This window comes from Myotis brandtii, unplaced genomic scaffold (genome assembly GCF_000412655.1).
Source record: "Myotis brandtii unplaced genomic scaffold, ASM41265v1 scaffold2035, whole genome shotgun sequence".
NCBI lineage: Eukaryota > Metazoa > Chordata > Mammalia > Chiroptera > Vespertilionidae > Myotis > Myotis brandtii.
Genome location: NW_005357583.1, coordinates 63,814 through 83,218, shown reverse-complemented (window position 1 = coordinate 83,218; position 19,405 = coordinate 63,814). Strand labels below are relative to the sequence as shown.

At 51.4% G+C, this 19,405-nt stretch overlaps 1 protein-coding gene across 1 annotated transcript in view; it reads right to left on the bottom strand.

Moving 5' to 3' along the window:
- Window positions 1-488: 488 nt before the first annotated feature.
- Window positions 489-19,405, bottom strand: part of ACP6 (acid phosphatase 6, lysophosphatidic) — a 19,800-nt gene continuing 883 nt past the window's right edge. The window contains exons 2-11 of the mRNA XM_014538902.1: window positions 19,283-19,395; window positions 10,070-10,198; window positions 9,828-9,958; window positions 9,455-9,534; window positions 7,014-7,101; window positions 6,060-6,192; window positions 4,880-4,977; window positions 2,842-2,937; window positions 1,239-1,404; window positions 489-683 (exon numbers count right to left, since the gene is read on the bottom strand). Of these exons, the coding sequence (XP_014394388.1) occupies window positions 540-683; window positions 1,239-1,404; window positions 2,842-2,937; window positions 4,880-4,977; window positions 6,060-6,192; window positions 7,014-7,101; window positions 9,455-9,534; window positions 9,828-9,958; window positions 10,070-10,198; window positions 19,283-19,395 (1,178 nt within the window). The 3' untranslated portion in view covers window positions 489-539. The remainder of the gene's footprint in view (window positions 684-1,238; window positions 1,405-2,841; window positions 2,938-4,879; window positions 4,978-6,059; window positions 6,193-7,013; window positions 7,102-9,454; window positions 9,535-9,827; window positions 9,959-10,069; window positions 10,199-19,282; window positions 19,396-19,405) is intronic.

Below are 19,405 nucleotides of genomic sequence, written 5' to 3'. Positions count from 1 at the left end.
CCCGGCCTAGGTCACAGGCAGATGCTGTGGACGTGGGACCCAAGCCACAGTACAGGAAATGACCCTTGGTCTCGACATCACACTGCTCCTCCTTTCAAGAAGTGACCTTGATATCACCCACAGGAAGGAAACACCCTGACCCTACGTTAAAGCACATGAACTCCTTTTTTCCTGTTTTTTTTTGTTAATCTTCATCTGAGGATATTTTTTTCCATTGCTTTTCAGAGGAGTGGAAGGGAAGGAGGGTGTCGGGGAGGGAGGGAGAGAGAAAGAGAGAAACATCGATGTGAGAGAGTCATGTCAATTGGTTGCCTCCTGCACACCATCCAACTGGGGGCGGGGAGCGAACCCGAAATTGAGATACATGTGCTTGACAGGGAATTAAACCCACAACCCTTCAGGGTGCGGGGAAATGCTCCAACCACTGCTCCAGCCACGGCAAAGCACATTCAGTCTTGCTCCTGCCTTTCCCAAACACAACAGACAGGCACTGTGTAGGGCATTTTATTTAAAATCAATACATCCACGTGAATAAGCAGTCACTCTCCATTTCCAAGTTCCGTCACCCGGGCTTGAGAGCAGAGTGTGTGGTATTTCTCTGGGCTTAAGGTGTAAACTGACAAGGTGTTCAAGAACTTGTCCAGTGGACAGAGCTGGTCCGGGCAGCCTCGCGGCACCTGCTCCTGTGGGAGAGAGGCGCTCAGCAAGGCCAGGCGGCCGCCGCCCGGAGCTCTGCATGCACGCACGTGGCAGCGGGCAGACGGCTCCTCCGCCAGCCTCCGAGTCACTCGACAACTGTGTGGGACTGACTGGGAAGACACGGGCAAGTCAGCCCGGGGCTGGGAGGGGCTCTCGGTCTCGTCCCTGGGCTGCTCCAGCCTCTGCCCCCACAGCCACCTGCCAAGGCCCCAAGTGAGCGAGCGCTGACAGCACGTCCCCTCCCAGACACCATCACTAACTTTCAAAACAAGCTCTCAGTGAGGATCTGACATCCCGCAGGCACGCTGGGAAGAGGAGGGTGCCTGTTCCCGGAAGGGTAACAGGACTGGGATGAGGCCACGCTCCAGCCTGCCCTACAGGCCAAGTCTGCCCGTCCAGGGGCCACAGCCACAAGTCGCCTGGCATGACTCAGAGAGCCGAGGTACCAGTGAGGTTCCACTGGGCCCGAGGAGGGAGACCTGGTGCTGGAAGCAGGCGGCTGGGGCGGGGGGAGGTGCCCACCCACCTCGGGGTCTTACCTCCCCGTGGTAATAGAGCTGCACAAACCACTCCTGGGATTCCCTGTGCTGGTAGAGTTCCATGGTCACGTCAGCAGCAAACGGTGGCCATTTGTGGTCAAAAATCCCCAGGGCCAGCAGGAGAGGCAGGAGGGTCACATCGTGAGCCGCGTAGAGGTACAGCTTTCTGCAACGAGCAAACAGTTCTCCACTCGTCTCCTCTCGGACCGGAGGCCAGGGCTCAGCCTGCCTTCTCCAGGCAGGAACGCTGGCCTCCGAAAGCAGGGGCGTCTGGGAATCAGTGAGCCGGGCTCGGAGCCCCTCTAAGCGGAGGGTGGGAGGGGCCTTGTTCCCACTGCTGCCTCCATGAAGCAGGGGCCCCGCTGGGTGGCTCTTTGGCTTCCTCCCACCACGGGCTCCACGCCCACCCACCCGCTCCTCCCTGGTGAGTTTCAAAGACGACACTGAGCATGTGCGCCCGGGGCCCTTCCTCTCCTCTCCCGGGAGCCTGCCTACGCCAACGTCCCTCTTCCTCAGCTGTGTGATGTGCGCCCGGGGCCCTTCCTCTCCTCTCCCGGGAGCCCGCCCGCCTATGCCAACGTCCCTCTTCCTCAGCTGTGTGGTGAGCTTAGGAGAGCAAGGCTTCTCCTAGTTGGGGAAGCTTGCAATTTGGGGGAATTAAGTTCATTTCAAAGGAATATTAATGCACCTGCTTGGCTCTCAACACATTCTCCAATGGCTCTGATTAGTAATAAAGTTGCTATTTCAAGCCACATCTGTCTGACCCTTAAATCTATCTCTTGGGAAAGATCAAGGACTTTATTTGTTGAGCCCCAGACCAGAGGACTAGCACTGGGTGGTGAAGCAGTCTACAGACACAAGGCCGGGCAAAGCAGCAAAGGCTGCAGGAAACGAATGGCCATCACGGTGCTGTGATGGACGGGGAGGGGCAGGCCCACAATTTGCTATTATAAGTCTTGGCCCCAGTTCCTGATGTTCCTGCTTGAACTCACTGTCCCCTGCCTTTACCCTGGGATCCTTTTAAAATGCAGATTCTGATTCAGTAGGTGAGGCTGGGCCCGAGAAGCTAACAAGCCCAGACAATGGCAAAGCTGTTCACCCGCAGACCACACCTGGCTCAGCGAGCGCACAGGATGCTCAGCGTTTCACAGCGCGGCCCGTTCCTGGGCTTCCACCTGCTCACGTGGTGGTGGAGGCTCGTGAGCCACGGCCACCATTTTAAACTGCCGCGCGGCATCATACCCTTCCATACTCAGTGAAGGTACGCAAACTAAACCATCTATTAACCAGTTATCTTTGTTCTGGGCTATTATAATACAAATCAGTGATATCATAATTAGCTACTCTGTTTGACATGTTCAATTAGTAAAAAAATAGAAAAATTAATTTAGGGTTCTTTAGCTGAAATTAAAATTTCAAAACATGACAGATGGGTGTAGCAGAAAGAAAGGTGAAGATGTGAATGTCGTTGGGACTTGTGGCCTCTTGAACATCCACCGTCAGTCCCTGACAGCCTGGTTCTTGCCCCCCTGAGACCCGGGCGCCCTCCCTCTGGGCAGAGGCCCCCACGGCCCTCAGCTGCGAGCTGAGCTGCTGTGCGTACCTGTGGCTGCCGGGGGGCGTGGCCGGGTCCACCGCCGTCAGCAGGTTGCGCTCCAGGAGGTGGAGAAATGGTCCTACCGCCATCTGAAGACTTTCCCTGTGGCCAGGAAACAACACGAGGCCCCGCAGTCACTCGGCACGGGGAACGCAGGCTGGCGCTGCCCCTGCAGACCTCACAGGCCCCAGTCAGACAGAACTGAGGCAGAGACAAGTCAAGCACGAGGGGCAGCGACAGGCTGGGGGGAGAGAGCAGCGCGGCCGCGAGTTTGAGGGTTCTCTGTGCACAAACACTCCCAACAACTGAAGCCCAGAACACAGATCTGGCATGCACACAGCTGGATGGGAGGGTGGAGAGGGCAGACAGGACAGGTCACAGCACCAGGCCCTCAGGAATAAAGGGCAAAGCTGGCCAGGGCAGGGTGGCAGGACCGCCAGGCCTCCCAGAGGCCCGAGAAAAGCAATCCGACGGAGCCGCATCCTAGCCAGCTCCCTCGTGCAGCCTCCCGAGACCAGCCCGCAGCACCTTCCTCATTTAGAGCTGGTTTAACAGGTCAGTGGTCGTGTTCTCGTGCTCATGGGGCTGGTGCTGTGGCTCCACCACTGTCATTCCCAGGCTGGTCACAAAGCAGTAAAACGGGCCAGTACGCGGCCAAGAGACTTGGTTTTGGTGCCTCTCACTTTTATCAAAGAGAAAAAGCACCTCTCCCAGAATTCCCAGAACCCAATCACCGGCAAAAGGGAATGGGGTTGCCATGATTGGCTTAGCCCAATTCTTATTCATGTGACGGGATAAATGGCCACCTTTATAAATCAAGGAACGTTAAAGCAGTAGATGAGTAGGCAACCAGTCCGGTATGCACCATACACTTTCCAAAAAGTGTGTGGCTGCCAGGCCACATTGGATGGCACTGTGAGGGTGTGGAAACATCACTCATGAAACTGGACTAACTGGACTAAAAGGAGAAAGGACCAGGTCTGACTTAAAATGCTTCACAGCAGGAGAAAGCAAACTGCGGCTGTCGGTCAAATCCAGCCCACCTCCTGTTTGTGTGGATAAAACTTCATCGTGCCCTTGTTTGCACGTCGCCCTTGGCTGCCTTCACACTTCATGGGCAGAGGTGAGTAGTTGCAGCAGATAAAGCGTAAGCCACAAAGCCTAACATATTTATGACATGTGTGTGTGAGTGTGTGCACATGCGTGTGTATTGGTGGAGGGAGGGCTCTTCAGGAACAGATGCGGAAGGGCGAGCAGGGGGGCAGCAAGCTGCGAGGTGCGGCCGGAGCGTTCCGGGGCTCCGTGAGTGAGGAAGGGGACACAGACCGGAGTGGGAGGAAGTGGCAGAGGCTCATTCCTGTGCAAATTCTCGAAATGTTAGCTGCTTGCTTCCTCCCACCGTCTTCCCAGGGCTGCTCCTCCATTTCCCATCGCCTCCTCTACCAAGTCACCTACGCTGCGTGCAAGCGGAACGTGCTCCACCAGTCACAAAAGCGTGCTCGCTGCCATGTGGCCACAGAGAAGCTGTCCACTCTGCTTGTCGGGAAGCAGGCCGCCCGACAGAGCCCGAAGCATCAGTGACATGGAGAACACGGGCTGGGAGTGGAAGGGCTGGGCCCACGGCCGGCTCTGCCCCACACTGAGCCCAGTTCCTTCAACTATAAAGCCGGGACTTGGGCCCCATCTCACAGCGAGAACCTGAAGGTTATTTGTGAACTGTGAGGTGATGAATGAAGTAGCAATAATTACTCTTACTTCGGCGCCTGCACCTCAAGTCCTTTGAAACTTACAGCAAAAGGAGTGTCAGTGAATAAGGAAGCTCAGTCAGGAGGTGGCTCCCGATTCTGGGTGACAGTGAACAGAAGCGCGAGGTGCCCAGCCCCAGTTCGGCCGAGGGGAAGCCTCGTGGTGAGCCTGCACAAGGGGGTGGTCTCCGCCAGGGCACAGGGCGCCCGCAGGCAGGTGTGAGCTGTCCGACGAGCCCCTCCCCACACACGGGAGGCTGACCACGCGTGACTTCACTGGGCAGCTGGAGAGGCCTCACCTGTCTCCACTTTGCATGTACAAGGCTGTGTCCACGGCTCTCTGTTCAATGATCCGTGCGCTTCTCCTCAGCGCTGGGCAGCTCAGGAGGCCGTGCACCTGCAGGGCCGCGGGTACGGGCTTAGAGAGACGCGCTTCTCACTCACTGGACCTGGCAGCTGGCAGTTTCCACGGAGCCTCCAGGGCCCCCGGAGGGCCTTCGGGGGGTGGGGGGGGGGGAATTCACAGCTCAGAAAGCTGTGTGTTCAAGGTCCCATGGAAGCTATTCCTAGAGATCTGAAGGCCCGGGAAAAAACTGTATTTCCTCCCTTTCTGACGGCTCCCCATTTACTCCAAAATGAAAAAGATTTGTATTTTTTTTAACTGTAAAAGAAAAAAATGGTGAATAAAATACAAGGCAAGTAATTCATGGCCTCATTTTCCCCAAAATGATTTCCAGAGAGAATGGCATATAAAAACTTAACAAACGCTTTTTTTTTTAACTGTAAAAGAAAAAAAATGGTGAATAAAATACAAGGCAAGTAATTCATGGCCTCATTTTCCCCAAAATGATTTCCAGAGAGAATGGCATATAAAAACTTAACAAACGCTTGTCTTATAACCTCGCACCCATCTCCCACCCAAGTGCCAGGTGTATTTCTGGCTCCAGGGCACCGTCATCTTCACCAGAGAAGGAAGATCGGGCTACACGGCCAGGGGGCCTAACGTCTGAATCTGAGAAGCACTTACCAGTGGGCTGTGTTCAGTGTTTATTAGACAAGAAATTCTATGGCTCAGGAAGTCGGGGGAAACAGACTTCAAGATGAACCAGCTTTCCTCACTGCAGGCTGCCCAGAGTCTTTAATATGCTGATGTGCATACACACTCTTCAAAAACAGGTCCGATATACAGGGACGCCAAAATGTATAGACAAGGATCCTTCCTTCCCACCACCCACCCCGCCCTGAGCATCACAGCGCACGCACATCACGGGTATTCTGGGGAACCTGCTTCCGGAAACTGATCTAGTTAAACGTCCATGCTCCTGAATAAGTCCCCTTGATGGTCCCCCTGCCCTCACAGCTGCCGGCAAACCAGAGGCCTCCACCCGCTCCCCTCCACCCAGTTCCCACGCAAGGGCCAGGCCATCGGTGCCCACGCCAGACTCCCCCACCCGCAGGGCCCAAGGACAGGCATCCCACCTGCTCAGCAGCCATGTTGTCAAAGAGCATGAAGAAGTCCACTCCATCACCATCGGCAATGCCCATGCCCTCCTTCACCTTTTCCAAATCCTCCGAGATTCCTGGCTGCAGAGAGGCAGCCTGCCTCCGGCCTCTGCCAAAACATAACAAGTGTCCCCTTACACTGTACAGTGACTAACAGTTTACAAAGCATATCCAATCCATCACTGGAACCTCATTCAATCCTCAACCACTCATAGGGGTTAGCTGTCATTATCCCCATGTTACAGATGAGCAAGCTAAGGCTCTATGAGGTCAAAAATGACTTCTGAAAGTTAGCAAGCACCAGGGCTAGAATAAAAGCCTGGATTTTCCAAATCCCACTCTAGCATTTTCTTTTATTATACCCAAAACAATGCAAGCATAGCCCCGGTCTGCCTGAAAACAGCGTTCTTTTCTCCTGTGAAACACATACTTTATCCTCTTAGGACAGCCCAGCAATTCCTAAACACTGAGAAGTGCCATCAGCCCAAACCAACCTACCCCACAGGGTGGCACGCTGATAAGAGAAGGAAGTCTGTGTCTTCTGCCTGCCCACCTGGATTTGCAGTTTGATGACTGGCTCGATCATTTTTTATTAACCTGTTAGTTTCTTCACCTGCCCCATCTGAGAGCTCCATTACTGAGAGAATAATGCTATGGAGATAGCGAAGCCCCACCCATAGCCGATGTACCATCTCTAGCCCAGCACGTGGCTTTTCCAGGCTGCCTGCCCCTTCACTATGCGTCTACCACGTGGGCAAGTGCATCTTCACTTTCTGGGCAGCAGCATCGCACCTGCGTGTAAGCCCCACCCTCTTCCACCAGCACAGTAAGCCTGCAGGCCCTCAGTCCTGTGGAGTCCTGCAGGAAACGCAGGAAAGGCTGTCGGCCCCGTGTAAGCGGCCCCCAGGGTAAGCAGGCGCGGGCAGCTACCTGGTTCTCTCCCGCAGGCTCCAGCAGCTCTGGTAGTTGGGGTACAGGACTTCAGAGCTCGCCTCATCAGTGTGGATGACGACGGGTCCTGGAGGAAGGGGGGCACAGGCAGGAAGAGGCTTCAGCGTGCTCCTCCCGGCTTCTCCTCCCCTTCTTCTCTGTCTACACAGACAGAGCCGCTCCAGCAGGCAGGCCACTGAGGTCACTCCCGAAGGACAGTGAGAGCCTTCACAGGCCCCAGCCTTGCCCACAGGAGCGCCCCTATGGTCTGACCATGGAGAAGGCAACAGCCTTGTTCGGTCTGGCACAACCCGTCTTACTGGGCCACATACAGGCTGTGTTCCCTCCCACCGATGCTCAGAGAAGACTCTAACACCTCCGCACGCTCTGCTCTGCGCCAGACCTGGCCGGGGCCTGTGGCAGCTGCCCGGTCTGCAGAGCTCAAGCCTGACCTCTGATGGTCAAAGCTCCCACCAGCAGCTCTTTGGAATTGGCTGAGGTCAATCTGTGGAGTGATTAGGTGAGTCTAGGCCCCAAAGAACTATTACTCCCAAATTAGTGATCGTCAGACCCCAGGACTTGAAAGGCAGGCTGTGCTAACTGGACTGGAATGTCGATTCAGACACACTTCGCTGGTCAAACGGCCCGAGGCTCTCCAGAGGCACTGGTCTTAGAGCATGAAGGTGAGGAGTGTGGGCTCTGCAACCACCCGCCAGGGTCTGAATCCTGCTCCGCCATCCACCAGCGTTGTGTCCCTGAGAAAGTCACGGCGCCTCTCTGGGCCTTAGTTCTCTCATCTGTGAATTGATGACAATGGTACCTACCTCACAGGGTGATTCTAAGAATTAAGCGAGTTCATAAATGCCAAGCTCTTAGAGTAATGTTTGCAAAGTGCACATAAGTCCTTTAAATGTTAGAATAATAACTGTAATTTAAACCTTTAATATAACATGATAATTTTTATCTGGTATCTGGTATTGGGGTCTGGAAATTGGACCTCCAATTTATGATAAATGAGGCACATCTGGGTTGGCACTCAAATATACGTTGACTGAATGGCCGACCACATGGACAGACCAGCAACCTCCGGCGTCTCCCTCAGCCTGATGCCCTGCCCACACACAACCCTCTGGGGTTTCTCTCAGCGTTTACTCCTGAAACAACATCCTGGAGTTGCACCACTTCTATCCATCGTAACACCTTGCGGGGTTCTCTGGTCTATTCAGCTCCCTTGATATGGTCAAGGTATGACAGAGGTACGGCGTGGCTGTGACAGAGTCCCATGGGAGTCCCACAGTAGCTGGGTCGCAGCAGGGAGGTGCTGCCCAGCAGCCACACCAGAGGCTGAGGACACAGTCCTTCCTTGCTGAGAGCGGGGCAGCCTCCATGGGGCCTGTCTGCAGACCAGCCTGCCACCAAGAAACAGCTTTCCCACTGCAGCCATACTTCTGTCTATGAGAAGAGGACGCTGCCTTTCAGAAGCGGAGCGAGTGAAGAGCTGTCGGAAGGCCAGGCTCTGTGGGTTGTTCCTAAGCTCGGGGGCTCCCGGAAGCAAGGGCAGCCCATCCTGTCCGCTGTGTGTTCCTCAGACACATGCTGTTTGTGGCTGTCAGCCAACCTCAGCCAGAAGCAGCAGCACCACCAACCCGGCTGGGAGCAAGGCCAGCCTCCTCAGGCCTGGAGGTTTCCACCGTTTTATCTATATTTTTAAAAGCCTGAAGGACATGTTACATCTACTTGAGATACCGCTAAAGAAGCTGCACAAAAGAACCAGCACCTTTGGCTTACGGCACCATTGTCGTATTTTAATATGAGTGAGGTCATGATGTGCTGAAACCCACACCAGCCATGAATTGTACATTTGAATCAACTGTATGTGACGAAATGCAGCTTCGTTTGATAGGCAGAGTCCTCAGTACATGGAGCCCTGAGGGAAACGATAGATGCGGCCTCGGTGGGGAAAGGGCTGGGAACCGCTCGCTGCGATCACTCAGTGGCTGAATGTGTCAACACCCAAACTCAGTCGACTTCCTCACCAGGAAAGGCGAGCGAGTGCTGGTGCTACTCCCTGGGTCACGCCATGGCTGACCACCGGGCCAGAGCGGCACAGGCGTCGGTCCCAGCCAGGGCCCCTCCTTCCCTTCAGCAGGGTCTCCCCTAAGCAAAAAGCCCCACACGGCTCACAGGACCTGCCGGACTGCCTCCTCAGCTGGTGCAGAAGGTGAGGAGGAGTCAGGCGGCAGAGCCCCATCAGAGCAGCTGGCTCACTCTGCAGCCATGGAGGTGGGCGGGCCGGGCGGGAGCCATTCTAGAAGGGCCACTGGAGCAGGTACGCCACGGAAGAAGCCACGCGTGCAGGGGAGGCCAGGGGAGCAGGCACCAGGGGGGGGGGGGGGGCTTTGGGATGAAGAAGAAAAAGACGTTTAGACTCTAATCCGAACCTTCTTTCTGACACTGGAAAAGGCCAGCCAGCAAGCACCGCGTCGACTCCAGGTTCCGATGCATGTTAGTGGAACGAACGCTGGAAAAAACAAAAAGGTAGTGGCACTCAAAAAGAGAAGATTAAATTACTTACACGCTACCTAGTTCTACAGAGCTACGGGCTAGAAGAACTCTTCTCTCTGTGGGATGGCTGCCCAAGGCACCCCAAAGCCAGTGGGTGTGACCGCCAATGGCCACCTTCCACAGGATTCTGTTTTATGAGGGAAACTGCCCGAACCACCTCGGGTCAGATGGGAACCAGGGGCGTCAGGACCGGCTTCCTCCTGCTCCAGACCTTACACTCGCGAGACCTCCGTTTTCCAAGTGACTCACAAGATCTCACGTGGGTTGAAGGTTGGCGAGAGGAAGGGGATGTCCTCCACGTAGTTCTTCCTCAGCCTCTCGCCCAGGGCAAACATCTGCCGCATGCCCACACTGGTCAGCTGCCCAGCAAACATGCCCCCCTGAGGCGGGGAGAAACCGGGAGAAGGAGGAGAGCACCTTTCGGTCTGCGCCCAGCCCCGGGAGACCATCCGAGCTTGCAGTGGGCTTCCGGAGCAGGCGGCGTTGCTCACCTTCAGGACGGTCCCCCGGTACTGAGAGTCAAATGGAGAAGGTGGTTTCGGGCCACCAGCCAGATTGGTGACGGTGTAATCAAACCGAGTTTGCGGTGGGACTTCCAGTAGCTGGGGATTCCACTCTGCCTGTTGTAATCACACACACACAGAAACACACACCGAAAAGAGCCGTTGTTCAGAAGGTTCTTGGAACTTACAGCATGAACATCCCGCAGCGCTTGGAACACTCAGCTGGAATCACACTGACACTAGGCCTGCAGCTTTCCCGTGGGAGAGAAGGGAAGAAACGCTGACTCTCGCTCCAATTAAAGGAAGAGCAGGCCGGGGTTACTCCAGGTGTCCTTAGTCCGCGCCCGTCATTGCCACACTAGTCTTCACTGGTAAGAGGCTGCCCTGGCACTAAGTCCCGACTGAAGTAAAGCGAGAAGGGGCCAGAATGCCCTACACACAAACACTTGGTGAATGAATGAATGAATGAATGAATGAATATAATCTCAGGGACCATATACCTGTAAGAATTGGTAAGGAATCAGCCTGCAGGTGTCTATGGCCCTCCCTTAAGGACTCTACTTAATGTCCCTGTAATCACCCCATATTTCCCTTCCTTTCATCCGATTTCTCAAACAAGACGCTGCTCTCTTACGAAACCTCCACTCCTTCGCCATCTTCCTTCACTGCTTGCAATCTGGCTCCCGCTCCAACGGTACTGTGATGGTTTCCAGAACATCACATGCTATGACCATGCCCAGCTATGACCATGGCCCCAAACTCAAATCTCTGACTCTCCTCACTGACCCAACATGCCTGTTGATCGCTAGCTAGAAGGTCACTCCAATGTCCTTCTTCCATCTCACTGTTAGAGTACAAACCTCACCCCAAGGCACAAGCCTACGCGATTCCTCCCCCGCACCCTGCAACCCATCCTTCCATAACCGCCTGCTGACCACCTTTATCACACCAGTAGCTTCTCCTAATGTTTCACAGAGAAGCGCCTGGCCTTCTAGGACTTCTGCGCCCTGGTCCAGCCCCGTCCCCAGCTGTACTGCCTCCGCCTCTCTCCTCCCCTCCCAGCCAGACCATGCCCACTGCTCCCCTGCGTCTCTTCTCAGCTGGCTTCCCTACTTGCTCAGAGGAACTCCTGTCCCCACTGCCTATCCAACTTCTCTCAAGGTTCAGTGATAACTCAAGTCTTATTCCCATCAGTGACTACTCCGGCTTCCAGTGATGGTCTTACCCGAACTACTGCAGCACTTCCAATCAAAAGAACAATATTTACCTCAATTTCCCACTACTTTGTTTTATTTTAAAACTAACATTTGAAAACCTATTATGTCCCATACTAGAGGCCCAATGCACGAAATTCATGCAAGAGTAGGCCTTCCTTCCCCCGGCTGCCGGCACAGGCTTCCCTCTAGCACCCAGGACCCGGGCTTCCCTTGCAGCCCGGCTTCGTCCGGAAGGTCGTCCAGAAGGACATCCGGTCTAATTAGCATATTACGCTTTTATTACTATAGATGATTATACTTATCTGGACCCCCCTCCCAGAAATATCCCAGGAGAGTGCCACTGGGAGTCCCAGGTTCTCTTCGTACAGGGAAGCTCTCCATTCTTCCAGAAGGCATGGCCTCAGTCCCACCTGCACCTCCTCTCCAACACCAGCCTCTTCCCCTGCTGGTGCTGCAGCAACCGACATCAGAAGGTGGGGTGTTCAGAGCGGAGACCTTCTTCCTACTATCTTTAATCACTGCTCCTTCTTTGATTGCACCCAAGTTCTGATGTTATCACTTTCCTGCATAAAACCTGTCGAGGGCTCACAGGGCGTGACGGCCCCTACCCCTCTCTCTTCCCCCCGACCTACACAGTGCTTCTCAAGCCACACACCTTGTTTCCTATGGCACCATTCTCACACCTGTTGGCCTTTCAGCCTCATGTTTCTTCTACCTAGAATTTCTTTTCTCTTTCATCTGGAAAGACTTCTGCTCATTCCAGAAGACAGCGTAAACATTCCCAGAAGCTATGACCATGGCCCCTGGCGCCCACAGAGGCCTCAGTGGCTTTTTTTGGTGGCTTCTACCAACTGTATGAGAAGAGCTCCTTTACCAGACTGTCCTGCTCAGTAGATTTAGCTTCCTAAGACCAGAGACTGGGTCATCTACAACCTCTGCATTTCAGGTGCCCAACAAAGGGCCTGGCACCCAATAGGTACAATGGATAGCTCCAGCAATCCTCCGGCTCCTGTGGAAGATACCAAGATTGAGATAACATGACTGCCTTTTGGCATTTTCAGGTTAGCAGAGACAGCAAGCCATGAATGTAAGTGATAGCAGCACTAAAATAGAAATCATGTGCTACCAGAAACCAAAGGAAGGCCACAGTAGTTCAAAGGCAAGGCAGGCCTGCTCTTCTGGGCTGGGGATTCTGGAAAAGTTTCATGGAAAGAATGGCATCTGAAATGAATAGGATTTAGACAAGCAAAGATCTGGACTTGAGAGTACAAAGTGGGTAAGAGGAGAGAATGGTATTGAGAATTCAAGAATACAGGTTGGGGGGACAGTAGGTTTACAGGCTGTTCATCTATAACAATAAAAGGGTAATATGCTAATTATACGGGATGTCATTCCGGACATCCTTCTGATGAAGCCAGGGCCAGAGAGAAGCCAGCCCGGGTTCCGGGTGCCTGTGGGCAGCCAGAGGGAAGCCAGCCCGGGTCCCGGGTCCCGGGTGCCTGCTGGTGGCTGGAGGAGCATCCCCCTCACCCACAGGCTCCCTAAAATAGTTTGGAAGCCGGATGTATAGATCACACTGAAATGGGGAGACTGGATGCGGAAAAGCCAGCTTCAAGATGTCTGCAACACCATAGATGGAGCTTAAGGCCACATCCACGGCAGCAGGAATAGAAGGAGTTGGTGCAGGACATGTGAGTCAAACTTGGCAAGTGAGTAGTTAAAAGGTTTATTTGGGGGTTATGTTGGTGGGTAAACAAGGAAGAATAAATAAAAATTACTTTGATTTTGAGCCTGGGTGTCTAAGGTGACAAGGGTAATGGAGGTACTTCTTGACTAAAACCAAGATCAAGACAGAAGAACAGCTGACAAGCCGAGTTCAGTTTGGGGCATTTTAAGATTGAGATACCTCTGTTGTGTTCCCAGTGCTCCCTGCATAGTCCCATAACTGGAATCTGTTTGTCTTTCTCCTTCACCACATTGTAACTTTTACAGCCCAGACTGAATTATCCATCCTTGTAAGCCCAGTGTCTAGCGCAGGTCCTGACACCAAGCCCACAGGGCCTCGTCAGCCTGAGAAATCTCCCCCCGTTAGGCACAGTTTCCAAAAGAGGATCTTTGGTGTTTCCCGGGAATGGTTCCTGAAAATCTAGGTCATGCCAAGTCTAGAGTACACGTGTTCAGATTTTCAAGAATGAACAGCACATCAGTTCCATACACAATGTCCACCCCACATATACACCCTCATTCTTATTCCTGTGTTAGTGGCAAAGACTAACTGTATAATTTTACTTAATTATTTACACCCCATTTTCAAGAACTAACTTATAGCAAAATCTTAGACAACCAATTCAAAGTAAGCAAGAAAGACAAAAGCTAACAGCATAGGAACAAAAAGAAGTGGGTGCAGTGATAAAGTTACTCAAAAATGCACACCACGAAGATCCACATACAGGCCTGCTCTTCTGGGCTGGGGATTCTGGAAAAGTTTCATGGAAAGAATGGCATCTGAAATGAATAGGATTTAGACAAGCAAAGATCTGGACTTGAGAGTACAAAGTGGGTAAGAGGAGAGAATGGTATTGAGAATTCAAGAATACAGGTTGGGGGGGAAAGTAGGTTTACAGCTGTTCATCTATAACAATAAAAGGGTAATATGCTAATTATACGGGATGTCATTCCGGACATCCTTCTGATGAAGCCAGGGCCAGAGAGAAGCCAGCCCGGGTTCCGGGTGCCTGTGGGCAGCCAGAGGGAAGCCAGCCCGGGTCCCGGGTCCCGGGTGCCTGCTGGTGGCTGGAGGAGGGAAGCCAGTGCCAGCAGCTGGGGGAAGGCAGGCCTACTTTTGCACGAATTTTCGTGCACTGAGCCTCTAGTATGGAAAATAATACAATAACTAATAAATAATAATGCTAGGATAAACTCTGTATTTCATGTACTCACAACTGTAAACCTACTTTGCCCCACTCTGAACATAGAAAGCTTGAGCAATGGTGAAGAATGTATATAGGAAAGAAGTAGTTTGATTTGCCTCAACCTGGGAGCGGTTTTCAAACTTCTTAGAGTAAATGCCAAATAGAGTTTAACTTTATGTATATGTAAAGGCAAACACTGGAATTTCCCTAGTTGAAGCAGGAGTGGGAACCCAGAGCCACAGCCACTCAGCATCCCCCTCGCCCACAGGCTCCCTAAAATAGTTTGGAAGCCGGATGTATAGATCACACTGAAATGGGGAGACTGGATGCGGAAAAGCCAGCTTCAAGATGTCTGCAACACCATAGATGGAGCTTAAGGCCACATCCACGGCAGCAGGAATAGAAGGAGTTGGTGCAGGACATGTGAGTCAAACTTGGCAAGTGAGTAGTTAAAAGGTTTATTTGGGGGTTATGTTGGTGGGTAAACAAGGAAGAATAAATAAAAATTACTTTGATTTTGAGCCTGGGTGTCTAAGGTGACAAGGGTAATGGAGGTACTTCTTGACTAAAACCAAGATCAAGACAGAAGAACAGCTGACAAGCCGAGTTCAGTTTGGGGCATTTTAAGATTGAGATACCTCTGTTGTGTTCCCAGTGCTCCCTGCATAGTCCCATAACTGGAATCTGTTTGTCTTTCTCCTTCACCACATTGTAACTTTTACAGCCCAGACTGAATTATCCATCCTTGTAAGCCCAGTGTCTAGCGCAGGTCCTGACACCAAGCCCACAGGGCCTCGTCAGCCTGAGAAATCTCCCCCCGTTAGGCACAGTTTCCAAAAGAGGATCTTTGGTGTTTCCCGGGAATGGTTCCTGAAAATCTAGGTCATGCCAAGTCTAGAGTACACGTGTTCAGATTTTCAAGATTGAACAGCACATCAGTTCCATACATAATGTCCACCCCACATATACACTCTCATTCTTGTTCCTATGTTAGTGGCAAAGACTAACTTTATAATTTTACTTATTTACACCCCATTTTCAAGAACTAACTAATAGCAAAACCTTAGACAACCAATTCAAAGTAAGCAAGAAAGACAAAAGCTAACAGCATAGGAACAAAAAGAAGTGGGTGCAGTGATAAAGTTACTCAAAAATGCACACCACGAAGATCCACATACATGTTGTAGGTGGGCCACGATTCAACACTAAGCTTTCTGGCTTTTTGGTAAAAGGAGAAACTTGATCAGCTAGACAAGCTTCGAGATAAAAGCAAGCCAACACCATTTCTAATGCTAACATACATTCCTCCCAAGGGTCCCCATAAAGAGGGCAGAGTAACATAACAGACATCTTTTCAGTAGTCATAGCAGCAGTGAGTTCTGTGGGACAGTTTCTCATTGTTTCCTCAACAGAGAGAGAGAGAGCATCTCACCAAAGCATATTCCTATGAAGACAAGACTATCCTGGCATCGATATGCTACATTCCAAGTAAAAGAAAAAACTACATAAAACTAAACCAAAACCTTCCAGGTGTAGCTTTTTAGAATAGAGCAATGGTCTTAAGCCTTGACCACACACTGGCGTCACTGGGAAATTTTTAATAAGTTACCAATGTCTGAATCCCCCCTGAGCTAATCACAGCCAGATCTCCTAGGGTCGGAGGGACAGTTTCTCATTGTTTCCTCAACAGAGAGAGAGAGCATCTCACCAAAGCATAGTCCTATGAAGACAATACTATTCTGGCATCAATATGCTACATTCCAAGTAAAAGAAAAATCTACATAAAACTAAACAAAAACCTTCCAGGTGTAGCTTTTTAGAATAGAGCAATGGTCTTAAGCCTTGACCACACATACTGGCGTCACTGGGAAATTTTTAATAAGTTACTAATGTCTGAACCCCACCTGAGCTCATCACAGCCAGATCTCCTAGGGTCGGATCCTCAACTTTTTTAATGTTTAGTCCAGACCTTCTAAAGCTTCACCAGAGAAGCTTATGCCATGCCTGGGTGCTCTAGGCCAGCGGTCACCAACCTTTCAGACCTCACGGACCACCACTGGTCTGCGGACCACGGATTGGCGACCGCACTAATGTCTGAACCCCACCTGAGCTCATCACAGCCAGATCTCCTAGGGTCGGATCCTCAACTTTTTTAATGTTTAGTCCAGACCTTCTAAAGCTTCACCAGAGAAGCTTATGCCATGCCTGGGTGCTCTAGGCCAGCGGTAGCCAACCTTTCGGACCTCACGGACCACCACTGGTCCGCGGACCACCAGTTGGCGACCACTGCTCTAGGCCAATTAAATCCGAATCTTTGGGAGAGAACCCAGGCATCAGTATTTTGTAAAGCTCCCAATTGAGTCCAATGTGTCCCAGGTTAAGAACCACTGCTCCAGAGGAATGAATAAACTGACCAGCACATCCTTCATGCAATGCTTCCTGAAAACCCTTCGCTTAGTGAGCTGTAGATAGGTATTAAGCAACAATAAGGCTAAATTATGCTTCCCAGCTCATTTACATTACCAAGTAAATATAGAACCAAATGCCTCAATCAACAGTGGAGCTGAGATAGGTTGAATTTTATTTTACAAAACCTGAGGAACCTGCCTGAATTGGAGGCCACTTTGCCACCATCTGGAGGGGAGCTGAGGGAAACCTGAAAGCAGGGACAAATTTATCTTTTGAATATGTATTTGGATCTAATCTAATCATCAGGAAAAAAAAAAAGGCCAATCAAGTTCCAGAGTTTTATTTCCAGAGTTCCAGAGCAGAGCTAAAGGAAGACAAGTTAAGTCACAGCCATTCAAGCCACAAGAAAACAACTCAATAAAACATCTAGTTTTACACAATGCCACTTTCTGAGGATTTCTGAGATAACTGAAGTGACTGGTCACATATTTATGTACAAACCAGTCAGAAGTCTGGAAACATCTACCAAAGGCAATTTTAGTTTTAGAACTGTTGCCAGGTAGTCCCTTTATCTATAATTAATAGTAGAACCAGGAAGATTAGAAAATCCCAGTAACAACTTCTAATAATCTGAATCTTGAAAAGAAAACCTGAGAGAAGAGCTCCAAAAACAAGTGCTAGCAGGCCAATGACACTAGCTCGTAGCTCAGATAGTTAGTTCCACCCCCCACTTGTGTGCACAAGACTTCATACGAGATAACCCACGATCTTTAGTGCATCTGCCTAAAGTCTGGAGAATGTGAGCAGGTAGGAGAGGTAATTGCGTTTCCTAACTGAAAAGTGAGGCCAGGGACTCGGATGTTCCATTATTCCGTGGCTATACAGACAGAAGACGGATGAAGCTGGCATTCTTCCTGAGCTACAACTGCAACATAAAGGCAAAAGATACCCATCACACCCACCCTGGCTCAGGAGAAACCCTTAAAAAAAAACTAAAAAATTTTAGGTTCTCCAGGGAGTACATTACTGTACACAAGTCCAGGCCTAGACATTCACATTTTGTTCTCTGCTACTACTCATAACTTTGTCTTTAATACGAGTCCTCTATTCCTATATGTTATTTTCCAGTTTTTCTGTGCCAAGAATAAATGAATAAGGGAGAGTGCAAAGAGAAGGGCTATGTGCAAAATCATAAGGAACATGTAGTGACCTAATATACAAAGGCAAAGGAAGGGATTGAAAAAGAAAGAAAAGGAGAGAGGAAGGAGGGGAGGAAGGAATGGAGGGGGGTAAGAAAAGAAATTCCAGCTCCAGAAAGGGGACAGCCATAGTGAAAGGCTAACTAGAAACCCGGCAGGAGAAGGAAGTGCCACCCAAGATTTACTAATGTGGGAGGTGCTGTAAAGGTTGGACGTCCTCGGTGGCCAGCTTTAGAACTGGTTTTCCGTGCACAATGTGAGGACACAGCCCGAAGGGTTTCTGGAAAGCGACTCTGAAGAGCCGGTCACCAGGCTGGGACATCCACTGACCTGGAGGACTGACAGTGCACAAGCCTCCACAGGTGAGAGAGAGAGCCGGCGCCTGAGGAGTTCAGGTTGCATAGTCACTTGCACTGAAAGCCAGTCCTTTGGTCACAGGTCCTCCTGCCATGAGAGGTCAGAGACCTTCGCTGGCTCTCTCCACACATCCAGCCCCAAGAAATCATTCCAGAAAAGGTGGTTATTTAAAAAGCTAAGTATTTGTGCTTTAATCATAGTTTTCCTGACCAGGTATATTTTAAGACCTTAGAACCACAAGAGTCGCTAATTTTTTTTTAAATATATTTTATTGCTTTTTACAGAGAGGAAGGGAGAGGGATAGAGAGTTAGAAACATCGATGAGAGAGAAACATCGACCAGCTGCCTCCTGCACACTCCCTACTGGGGATGTGCCCGCAACCAAGGTACATGCCCTTGACTGGAATCGAACCTGGGACCTTTCAGTCCGAAGGCCGACACTCTATCCATTGAGCCAAACCAGTTAGGGCATAGAGTCGCTAATTTTTAACTTTTTTCCTACCTCAAATCCCCTCCCCAATAGGTTTACCCGCAGAAACCCCAACTAGAAAAGAACCCCAAGATACTGCACTTGTTACCAAAAAGTCGTCAGGGAAATCTCAAACGGTCTCCTGCAAACCCTGAGCAAGCTGTCCCCAAATCAGTGACTTCTGTTCCCGACTCTGATCGCGGCTAGGCTGGTTCCTGTCACAAATCACTGCAACTCTTTGACAACTTTCAAAAAAAAACGGTCACACGGAAATGCACTACACCCTTGTACTTGAGGTCACACAAATATTTGTTAGAAATGCAGGATCTCAGGCCCCAGCCTCCCCTGCTGGATCAGAATCTGCATTTGAACAAGATGAATCCCTAGGCGATTTATAGGCACCAGAAGCAGCGCGTGGGCACAGCCGTCAGGGGCGCACGGGAAGTTGCACAGCCGCAGCCCGGGGAGCCCCAGGGGTGCAGCGGTGGCGGGCCAGGGGGTGACCTGGCACCTGCTGTCTTCCCTTCGTCCGGACCAAGCCCGAACCCGGCTCCGAGAGGATAAAATTCCAAAGGTGTGTGTTCCCCAGACGGCGCCTGGCCCGCCTCCGTAGGGCCCCCGCCGGGCGCACCGCTTACCTGCTCCTCCACCGGGAGCGGCTTGAGCGGGCTCCGCGCCCCGTGTCGGAACACCACCTGCACCATCTTCAGCTCCAACAGGCTCCGGTCCACGGGGTGCTGGCCGTCCGGCCCTCAAAGCTC